This window comes from Cyanistes caeruleus, chromosome 4, assembly GCF_971803275.1.
Source record: "Cyanistes caeruleus chromosome 4, bCyaCae1.hap1.1, whole genome shotgun sequence".
In the NCBI taxonomy this organism is placed as follows: Eukaryota; Metazoa; Chordata; class Aves; order Passeriformes; family Paridae; genus Cyanistes; species Cyanistes caeruleus.
In genome coordinates this window covers 45,325,877-45,336,851 of record NC_141704.1, presented here as the reverse complement: position 1 = coordinate 45,336,851, position 10,975 = coordinate 45,325,877, and the positions used below count along the sequence as shown (strand labels likewise).

The 10,975-nt window shown below is 39.5% G+C and overlaps 1 protein-coding gene across 7 annotated transcripts; it reads left to right on the top strand.

Annotated features, from left to right (window-relative positions):
* The first annotated feature begins 10 nt into the window (after window positions 1-10).
* Window positions 11-10,881, top strand: LOC111933002 (glioma pathogenesis-related protein 1-like). 7 transcript variants are annotated; one of them, XM_086884288.1, is made up of 8 exons: window positions 45-780; window positions 2,577-2,673; window positions 4,073-4,601; window positions 6,750-6,995; window positions 7,432-7,544; window positions 8,245-8,327; window positions 10,085-10,111; window positions 10,196-10,881. In XM_086884288.1, the coding sequence occupies exons 3-8, from the start codon at window positions 4,422-4,424 to the stop codon at window positions 10,441-10,443; spliced, it is 897 nt and encodes a 298-aa protein (XP_086740414.1). In that variant the 5' UTR covers window positions 45-780; window positions 2,577-2,673; window positions 4,073-4,421; the 3' UTR covers window positions 10,444-10,881. The 7 variants fall into 7 exon arrangements, with proteins under 7 accessions (XP_086740416.1, XP_086740418.1, XP_086740413.1 ...); XM_086884289.1 differs by having other exon boundaries at window positions 77-773; XM_086884290.1 differs by lacking the exon at window positions 2,577-2,673 and having other exon boundaries at window positions 11-780; window positions 4,513-4,601.
* The last annotated feature ends 94 nt before the right edge of the window (window positions 10,882-10,975 follow it).

Below are 10,975 nucleotides of genomic sequence, written 5' to 3'. Positions count from 1 at the left end.
GCGGCACCCCGGCCCGGCCCCACGGCCCGGCCCCACGGCCCGGCACAGCGCCCCCGGCGGCGGCAAGGCCCGGCACGGCCCCACGGCCCGGCACAGCCCCACGGCCCCACGGCCCGGCACAGCTCCACAGCGGCAGCGACCGCGTCAGGCGGGCTCCCTTTCAAAGGCACACACGTGAGCTGTAATCCTAGGGCTGAGGGGCAGGTCCGGTGGCAAGTGAAAACTTTTGGTGGAAAGCGTTAAACAGAAGCGAAGAAAGCGCAGAAACAGCAGATGTTTGATGCTTAGTCCGCTTAACGCCACAAGAGGAACATGTTAGCAAAGGGCAGCTAAATGAAGTCCTGAACACACTTGGGAGCACACATTTATTCAGCAAAGAATGCCCTTTGCTTGGGTGGGTTTTAAGATAAGGCAGATAAGGGGAGGGGTCGTGATTTTGGAAGTGATGAAGTTTTTGCAAAAGATGCCGCACAGTTTTAAATGCTCAGGAATATGGAAACCTTGAAAAGTTATGACTGAAAGTATGGCTTGAAAAAAACCAAAGGCCTTAGGGAGGAAAGAGTATCAGCAGCCAGTGGAGTTAACTGTAAAGTCCAAAAAGAAACTAAGAATGAACTGAAACATATGGACAGCAGTAAACCTAAGCAATGATTCACAGCATCTTCTATTAAGTTATAAAATTGGGCACTTTAATGGTAAACTTTCTGAAAAACAGTCATGACTGGAAGACAAATACAGAAGATGATTCATGTTCAGGAATCAGCTGCAAAGAAGTAAGAGGTAGTAGAATGAGTTACTGGCCAAGAATTGGCACGTTTACTTCATTAAACTGTCTTTGTAAAATGCCCTGATGTGTATTTAAAGCCATACCATAGGAAGAGTAAATATTTGTTTCCAGAGGTTCTCTTAAAAAAACTTAAAATATTTGTACTACTGAATCTACAGTATCTGTGCATTTTTACTTTGAATTAATTTTTATGTATCAAATCAAAATCCTTAATGACCTGTTCAACAAAAAAACATAAAAGGTTTCATGTTTAATTAACATGCCAGCAATTCCTTGCCTGAAGACAAAACTGCATTTCAAATATCTTTTCAGTTGCTAGCAAGTGCTGTTACAAAGTTAATTTTCAACAGTGAAGGGAGGAAAAACTGGTCTAATGAAAATTGTTTGTATTTCTGTGCTGCAATAGGAAAAGTCAATTAAAATAAAACAGTGGTACTTGCCTAAATAAGGGAAAGTATTTCTTTATGAAACTCCAGCATATGATATTTATCTACTGATTGCTGACTGGTTTAATCTGATTGTTTCAGATTTTGTTGTAACTCAACATTGCACAGCTATTTCACCTTTCATGCTTTGTAGACTTGGGATGCAGCTTTGGCAGAGACTGCAAGGGCATTAGACGAATACATTTTTGAACATAACATATACTTAAGTAAGAAACATCTGTACCATTCTAATTTCACATCTGTTGGGGAGAATATTTGTATTGGAGGTCATGAAGTTTCTGATGCTGCTGATGCCATTAAATTGGTGTGGTGAGGTCAGATTGTTAATTTTCATAGTGCAGAACTGTACTGAGGTTTGTGGTTGTTACATTCAAGTAACAGTTGTCTTTGGTAAAACGTGTATGGTTTAGTGCCTACCATATAAATCAGTACCATCTGTAAATAGCACAGAGATGTACATATGGTAGCAACTGGCAGCTCAGTGTCTTTTAATATCAAGCAATTACTACATTACCCCTGCACTGGCTCACCTCAGTACCTTGTACGATTATTCACTCTTCTTGTCTACAGTATCAACCTCATTGAAAGTCTCACTTCTCATTTCACTGCATGATTACTACATTAACTTTATAAAATAATAATAATTTCCAGTTCTCTAGTTACTGAGCCACACAGTTCAGAATTCTTTAAGTCTGAAGATGCTGTTCAAAGTAATCACAGTAATTGCAGAATATCTGTGGCTATTCCTTAGCAAAAATGTCAATAGAAGGATGAAATCCAGCCAAAGAAAGAAAATTTTATTCCTTACAAATCTCATAAAAAAGAAAAGAAAAAATAATCAACAACTAAATTTATTTCTGATTTTACTTGAATTAAATACAGTTTGGTTAGTCACATGCAGAACGTATTGGAAGGATCTCCTAAGAAAAAGCAGATGCCTAAACTGTAATATCCATCATCTCTTAAGTTTGGCAGGTAACACTCTTTGGTCTAAAAACATGTACTGCCAAAGCTACAAAGTTTACGAAGATAAGTGTGAACTTAAGTTTTGCACTTAAGTTTACAGGAGTAATCATCCAGATTGCCTCAAAATAACAGTAAAACTATCTGCAGTCTAGTCCCATACAAATTGCCTCCTCTGTTAATTGTGAAACTGTTTGCAACCTCATTATTACAAAATAATTTTAGTATTTTTTAGCTTTTGATTAATCCAACAAAATGGTTTCTTACAGAATAATTTTTGTGGGAATTCAATACTACCACTGTCCTGTCCTGTAATCTGTTTTCTGCCCTGAGGTGCAATAGTAGCAGCAATGCTTGTCAGAATATAAGTTTATTCACAGGTCTGGAAGGCCTAATTGCAGCTGCCTAATCCTGTGGACCAAATAAGAAAACCCAGCAGATCCACCCCATTTGTTCAACTGAACCTAGTAAATCAAGGTCAGACCTTCTCTCCCCAACACAAGGAACAATACTCTGTGGGGAAGTTGACGATTCGAGAACAAAATTAAATGTAATTTCACATGTTCCAAGGCATTGTGGATTTATGTAATAGGATGTAATTCACCAGTTTTTAGTCCTCTGACTAAACAGAACATTAAGGAAAAATTAAAAATCAGGTTTTATTTTTCCAGCCATTTTCAGCTAAAAGTAGGTCAGAAGTGTGAAAGTGGGATGTAAACATGGGGGAATTTTTCAAAATCACGAGGCTGTAAAGCTTCTTGTGTGTACCCAGCTCATGATGCTAAATTTCATTTGAGATCTGTGGAAGGATAGGCAATGGCTTGTATTGTCCAGACTATATAATGTGATACCCAAGTCCCAAAACTTAATTGTTGAGATCCATTGCTTAATGCTGGCAAAAGTCAAAAGCTCTCTTCTTGGGAAAATATCATAGATGCTCCAGGGCAGGCTGAACTTCTGCTTTAATCATAGATAGAGTCACTAGATGGAGCCAGAAATGCAAGAACGCATTTTATAACTTAGACTATACTGGACTCATCAAAACTTCCTACTGCATAAAATCTCAGTTCATTTTCCAAACACAGAATTTCAACTGCATACATATATAAGTGCAAGATCACTGTACTGTTAAATTAATGGTGCAGCTTTAGCATGATGATTTTTTTTGGTGTAAATTGCATGTAGTCTTAATATAATCATGGTTTTATATTAAGTGTGACCAGCAAAACTGAGCAGGGAATGAGACCCATTAACATATTTTACAATCTGTTAGCAACGAATTTTCCCTGTAAACCTACCTAAAACAGGGTTACAAGACCTTAGCTCTTAAAACACATGGTTCTTCTTATGCTCTTGCATATTTGTACAATTTGGTTTATGTTTGAAAAAAAAAAAATTCAGCCAGCTTGTCGAACAGTTGGAGAGACAATACAAGTGCCAACACATACCATCCTACTGTCCTGAGAAGTGATCAGACTTGGAATGTTATACCAGGAGTGATAATCCTGTAGCTGCTCTCTATAGGCACAGGAAGACTTCTCCAGTGATTTCAGGCTAGCAGGTAATAGCAAATAGCTAAGGAGGAGACAATCAATACATACTCAAGCTTGGGATTTTCAAATTTTATTTTTGTTACATGCCAAACAAGGCCAGAATGTCTGTTCTGCAGCAAGGTGCTGTTCAGGAACCCTTTTTTTTTATCTCCTGCTGAAGCACAGATTTCCTAATTCTGTTTATTTCTTGAGTAATTCTGATATGGAAGCAATGTTCTGCAACATAATTGTAACTAAGCTGGGATGACTAAGTACTATTGGAAAATCAGCTAAATAGCAGATTTCTGTTTTGTCAAAGCTGCATTTTTTTATGATTGATGCAGGTTTTAAGAAAGCTGTTCAGCAGCATCTCTTTAGATAAGACCAACAATCACAGAATGGTTTGGCAGTCACCCAAGATGGAGCACACTCAAAGAAAAGACAGAAGCGTATTTGGAGTGTTGGTCCTTGCTGATATGCATGGCAGATGCCTGTTTCACACTCTATCCTTTGACTGCCAGCTATGATGTCAGATAGAGTTGTTACCTGATTAAGCAATTGCTCTTCGCTTCCTGTTTGACACTTTCAAGTACTTCCACACCCAGGGGACAGCCTCTGAAAAACTGCTTGCAAGTATCATCTCCACCTAAGAGATTTTTCATTTTTAAGCTTAGGAAAAAACACTGGAGAATTATGAAAATCACATTTTTCTTTGCTGCATTGTTCTTACTGGATTTCTTCATTTTCATTCATGCTAATCTGCAATATCCCTTGCCTGATACAGAAGATGCAAAGTTCATTGAAGATTGTGTGAGAACTCACAACACATTTCGATCCAAAGTGAATCCACCAGCCAGCAATATGTTTCGCATGGTAAGGTGGTGTTTGTGATCTTTTTGAAATTATTATAGATTGAGCTGCTGATTTAGCCTATCTTTTTCTTCATTTGTATTGTGCTATTCTTTCTATTTCAGTTAATGATTTTTGTAACATACATGTTGGTTCTTTGTATGAAATAGAAAATACATTATTTTTCACAGTATTATTCAATTTTAATAATTTGAAGGTAAGTTCATTTTTAGTACAAGATTTAGCTACTCTCATCTTCAGCCAGAGAAAAGGGCTGTGTTGCAAAAAACAGTGTTCAGTTCTTAGTATGTCATCTACCTCTTGCTAAGAGAGATAGTAATCTGTTTTATGTCAGGTCAGGTTTCACACAAAGAAGCTGTTTGGCTTTTAAAAATTTTCTGAGTAGACAGTCTGCAACAGGATTTGTTGAAAAACTATCATCTGTTGTTTCTTTTAATCTAGAACATGTGTTGAATAGAGGGATTTTCCAGGACATCCGTTTAGATACCTGATCTTCATTTGCTGTAGCAGGATTTGAAGAGTAGGGATAGTGATACCTAAGATGAAAAGCAGCTTGCTAGAAATGCAGTGAATAGCAGAACAGGTTATGGATAGGTCACAACATAGGCTGTTCAGTGGAATACATAAGGAAAAATGTGTGTAGTTAGCTGAGGGAGGTAACCCCAGTCAGTGCATGTCACTTCTCTGAGCCCTCCAGCAGTGCTGCATAGCTGGAAAGGAAGTTAAACGCATAACCACATGCAGAGTATGAGTCATTTCAACAAATGGAAGCTCATAGTAAAGGGATGAGAGTACCAACAGCTTCAATTTCTTGCCATGTTAAAAATGATGTTTAATTAGAAAAGCCAGTGCACGAGAACAAACTTACCTGCTCAGACCAAAGACCCAGCAACTCTAGAAAAACAGTAGGACGTATATATTTAAACCTATTGAATCAAAGGTGTACTTACAACATGTCCAATAATGGTACTTACAAGCTCTTGTAAAATGGATTTTTATTTTTTTTTCAGCCTTGAGGTCATAAAAGTTTTTACCAGTTCTAGCATCTCATAGCACAGCCTAACCACAGGTTGTGTGTTGCTATTTCCTGGTGTTTGATTTGGGCCTGTTAATGCCTAGCTTCATTTAATAGTGTGTGGTCTTCATATTGCAAGATGCAAGCTAATGCTGCTTATTTACCTGTTTCACACAAGATGTACAGATGTCTCTGACTGAAGCTGCAGAGCACTCTCTGTTGCTATATGAATGAAAGCCCTCTGAACTTGAAGATGATCGTCTTGCTCCAGGTTCTCTCTGGCCTTTCTAGTTCTAGTGTACCTTTCTTGAGGTGGAGTGGTGTGCTGCACACAGCATTTAACAGGACTTCTGCAGAATTGTGATTATATATGTGGTTTTATTCGCCATTCCTTTGCAAAGAGTTTCTAATACTTTGTTTGTTTTTTAGTCTACTACTTTAAAGTGGAAATAGCCATCTCCAAACCTCTTATTAGGAGCGCAAACTCAATTTTTTCTCACATCCCTTAACTTGAATTTCCCCGTACTGGACTTGACCTGCCAGCATAAAATCTGCAAGTCTGCCAGGCTGGTTTGTTACATTATCATTTGTGCTTCTTTGGATTGGGAGTGTTTCCTTCTCAGTCCAACAGAGATGAGTGAGTCTTTCATTTGCTTTGTCCATCTGCTGAGGAGGGAGAAGAGAAAAGAGGAAGAAGGACCTGGGGAAGGGAGCAGCTATGACTCTCCCTTCTGTCCTGGCCAGCAGAACAGAATTCGTATCTGGCCTGATAATAATTGCCAAGTGAAAATTCCTGGACAGCCAACATCTCCTAGGCACAAAGTCCCCCAAGCCCCTCTACAGCTGGAAGTTCCACACAGTTACCCCTTCCAGGTGTAGCAGCTTAAAGACTACACTCCAGCTCTAAATATATTGACAAGTCAGATACAACAGGACAGTGTCTTGCAATAGCTAAGGGAGAAGGAAGATGAAAATTTGTTATGCAAGTAGAAATGTCAAGTAAAAGAAAGAAACTGAAGGCAGGGATAGGAAGCAGAAAAGGGGAAAAGAATTTGTAACAAGTTTCAAAAAAAATGTCTGAATTCAGCTAAGTGACTGCAGTGCAGGTTATAGTACATTTTCTTCATTTTCTACAGTCCTGGGATGCTGCTTTAGCTAAGAGTGCCAAAGCATGGGCAAAGAAGTGCAAGTTTAACCATAATACACACCTTGACATGCCAGGAAAAATGCATCCCACCTTCCCATTTGTTGGAGAAAACATCTGGACTGGTACAGCCCGCATCTTCTCTGTGGATGCAGCTCTCAGGTCCTGGTTTAATGAAGTCAGCAGCTATGATTTCAGCACAAATACATGTACTGACAAGTGTGGTCACTACACTCAGGTGAGTCTTACCTGCCCAGTGCTTTATAGTCTAACATATGGATAGTCTAATATATACATAGTCTAATTTCACTAAAGATCTGAGTACAGGCTTGGAACAGACTGCTTTAGAACAGGAATTACAGCAGGGCTTTGCACCCCCCCCAGTTTATTGTTGCATGAGATTGGAAATAAATATTAGGAGCCCCAGGGATGTCAAGTTCTACTTCCAATAATGGTGGAAAGGGATTATCCCCTGGCAATTTCATTTTACAGGGGAGCCAGATAAGTGCAAAAATGGCTATTCATCCGTCATTTGTCCCAGCTGCCCTTCAGGTTAAGTTGTTCCTGTGTCAGCTGATTTAAATACCCCTGCGATACTTCCCTTCTCCTTCTTCCCTTAATGCCGCTGTGGCAGTATTTGAACAGTGTGTTACATGTTTCCCTTTGTCCTGTAGGTTATCTGGGCAGAGAGCTACAAAGTTGGCTGTGCAGTTCACTTCTGCAATACAGTTGAAAATTTTCCAGGACTGTTCAAAGCAGCGCATTTTGTTTGTAACTATGGGCCAGCGTAAGTTAATTGTGCCATTTGGGGTTTTTTGTTTTTTTGGTTTTTTTTTAAATATCCCAATGGATCTGGTATCAGATGCCAACAGTTGTAACAAATTTCAGAATAAGCTACATCCTCATGTCACTTATCCAAGGGAAACTTTCCCCAGCCAGTGGGAACAGAACCTACTGGACATAGCTGGGACTGCAAAAAATCTCATTCTAAAAAAAGCAGGACTGCAGATTAGAGCTCAGACTACTCACCATAATGCAGATGATGGAAGAAAATCTGTTTTGACTTCAGCCTGCAGGAAAAATGGGGAAGGTGTAATCTTTCTGCTTCAGAAAGATTACATTTTTCTCTGGCCCTACACAAATTTCAAACAAGACATTGTAATTTAAGAAATACAAGGAAGACAATCCTCTAGTTTATCTGATACCTTACAGTGTTTCTACTTACTTTTTACAGGTTTGGTTTTTTTAACCCAGGTGGGTAATGAGGGTCTAGAGGCAAATTCTTGTATGCTTGCAATAATACAGTATTGCCTGAGAATTCTCAATTTCCAGTGGCAGGAGTCAACTTCTCCCCATGCCAGTGAGAGTTTTAATCCAATCTAGAAGGAATTTCAAACAATTACAATGACCAGTTTTTTGATTACAGTATTCCCTCCCCTTGACAGCTTTTCTGTGGCAACTAACAAAATACTGTTCCGGTTTTGCAGGGGGAATTACCCAAGAAAGCCATATAAAGAAGGACAGCCATGCAGTAGATGCAGTAATGACAAGTGTGTAGACAAGCTCTGTGGTAAGATCAAAGTGATCAAGTAAGAAAATTGCATAGAAATAAAAGTGACATGATTAGCAGTGGAAAAACAACAACGAGTCAATTTGCACTAAGTGCATAGTGGGTCTTTAGCACACCATATAGCAACAGTACCAAACTCTGGGAGGAATAGGGTAAGAAGAAAATAACTGAAATACTTTGCTGTTGAAGGTTCTCAGAAGTAGAAGCCAGACTTTCTGATGCAGGGAAGTATCAGACTATTTTCTCCCTTTTATCTGGTCAGGAATTCAAATCCAAAATTTTAGCCCCAACAAACATTCACTGTCTAGTTCTTCTCTCCTACCAGACACAGGAAATCTATCTTCTGTTCTTTTGCATGTTTAGCATGTCCTAACACATTTTCCAGACAACTGTATTTCTGAGCTAATAATAAGATTGTACCAGGAAGCAGTTATTTCTAACTTCCACAATTTAAAAACATCAGTGAGATCTTGTTTGTAAATCTTTTCCCTACTATGCTCAGTGTTATCAGAGTGCTGGTGGAAACTAATTAAATGAACAGTTGTAACAGAGCTCAGAAGGCTCAGGGGATGGGGGGATTTTTGGATTTAATCAAATCTCAAGGAGCAATTAATAAAGGACTGGTAACCCCTTTGAAGGAGACCTGTGGCAGCTGAGGCATGTCTGACCGGTGTTGGGAGCCAGTGTAGAACTGAACCCACACAGCCTACTCCAAAACCCTGCAAAGATGCAACAATGAAAGAAAGGAGTTGGAGTAAAAACCTCTCTGGAGTGGAGGTGTTCCCTGAAACATCCTACCTGGGCCTGGAAGAGACATGGGCAATGGCAAGGAGCTCAGCCTGCTCCCTCCCTCACTTTCGCCCCTCTAATGAGCCAGAGCAACTGTGCTGGGTCTGTCTCTTCAGTGTCAGGCTGTGGGCACAGCAGGGAAGCACACAGCTTGAACCCTGTCACTCTGAGTCTGCTCCAAACAGCAATGGACCTTTATGTCAATTCATCTAGTCCCAAACTGGGCAATGTTTTAAACAAACAGGATAAAGGAGATGCAGCAATGTCTTAAATCAAATATGAATTTTATACAGTGGTTTAATGGGCCTGGTCTTTACTAGCCAGGCTCTAGACAGCTTTAGCTGTAGAAATTATTGAGCATTTGGTACTCTTACTTCCTTCTGTAATATCCTGGCTGACTCATCTGAAAGTCTCAGACTGACGCCTCACAAAAAACCCCAGAAATATCTCAAAGACTAGGGGGAGGGACAGGACAAACAAAGTATTTAAAAGTTAAGTGTTAGATACTACCACCCCCTTTTACCATTTCCTCCTATAGGACAAATGAGGAATTTCAGTAGGATACACATAGGCAATCCAGCAAATGCATCAAAACTTTTAGTAAAAGTGTACTTCTGTGATAAATCAGTAGTTATATTTCTCTGTCTGTTACTACTTAAATTTGGTATGTGTAACAATTTTAAATAAATTCCATGTTTTGATATTTTTCATTCCCTCATCTCCATGACAAAAATTCTTCCTGATACAGCTGGTTTTTCTGCTTCTCTTTCAATTCAATAAAAAAATATAAACTCCATACCAATTGGGAGCCTGCTCTTGCTGGCCTGCTTCCCCCTTGCAGGATGTTTTTGGCATTAACTGGCATCATCAGTGCAATCAGCCAGGCACCAGCAAAGGCTTACCTCTTTACATTTAGAACCACCATTGAATGGTACTCACAATATTTTCCTCTTCTGATCTCTTTGCAGAAAATACGAAACGTGAGAAGCTGATAAGTACGTATCAAATAATTCTTGATGGCTTTCCTGTAAGTATGGCTAACACTAGGTCTTAACATCAGTTTCTTCACTGACATATAGGTTATGCCAACTGGTATCCGGACTGGGATACACAGCCCCAGCCACCACGACCCCGGCCCCCCAGGCCTTCTGTGCCATCAGACATCCCACCTGCTGAGCATCCACAGCCTTCTTGTGACCAATACTGCCTTAGTGTTTTAATTTTAAGGCCACTGTTTCTCGTATTGAGTGCTGGTGCTGTACTTCTAGTACAACAAAAATTTCCACACAGTTTTTTTTTTATAAGTAATGATCAATTAAGATACTGATTGTGATCCTACTGCTGTATTACACTCACACAATTGGCACACATTTAAAGAAGCATTTGGTCATCTCTCATTATCCAGCATAGGAAAGGCTTCTTCTTCACTCAAGGCAAGATATAAGTGGCTGTGCATAGAGGTAGTATAATTTATTGGAAGTAGCTGAAACATGCTCCTATGTTTGTACAAGCCTCTTAGCTCTAGGGGTAGATTGCTAGAGGGACCACAGATACTAGATATTATTCCATGTGCTAACAATCCTCCTGGAAGCCTGGGGCATCACAAAGACATGTCTGAAGTGGCACACTGTATCCAAAAGAAGCAATAATTCATCTTCATTAACCTTCAGTTATCCCAGACACAATTTTCCCCAGATAATGGAGATTTAACTGTATATATTACTTTTTGTGAACAGGAATAAAGCTTGCCCTTTGCTATATTTAACCTATGTGTGGCAGTGTCCATTACTCTATTGCCAGTTGTACTGTTTAGTTCTTCTCTCAGAATTAATCCTTGTTCTCCATAAGGAGAATACCAG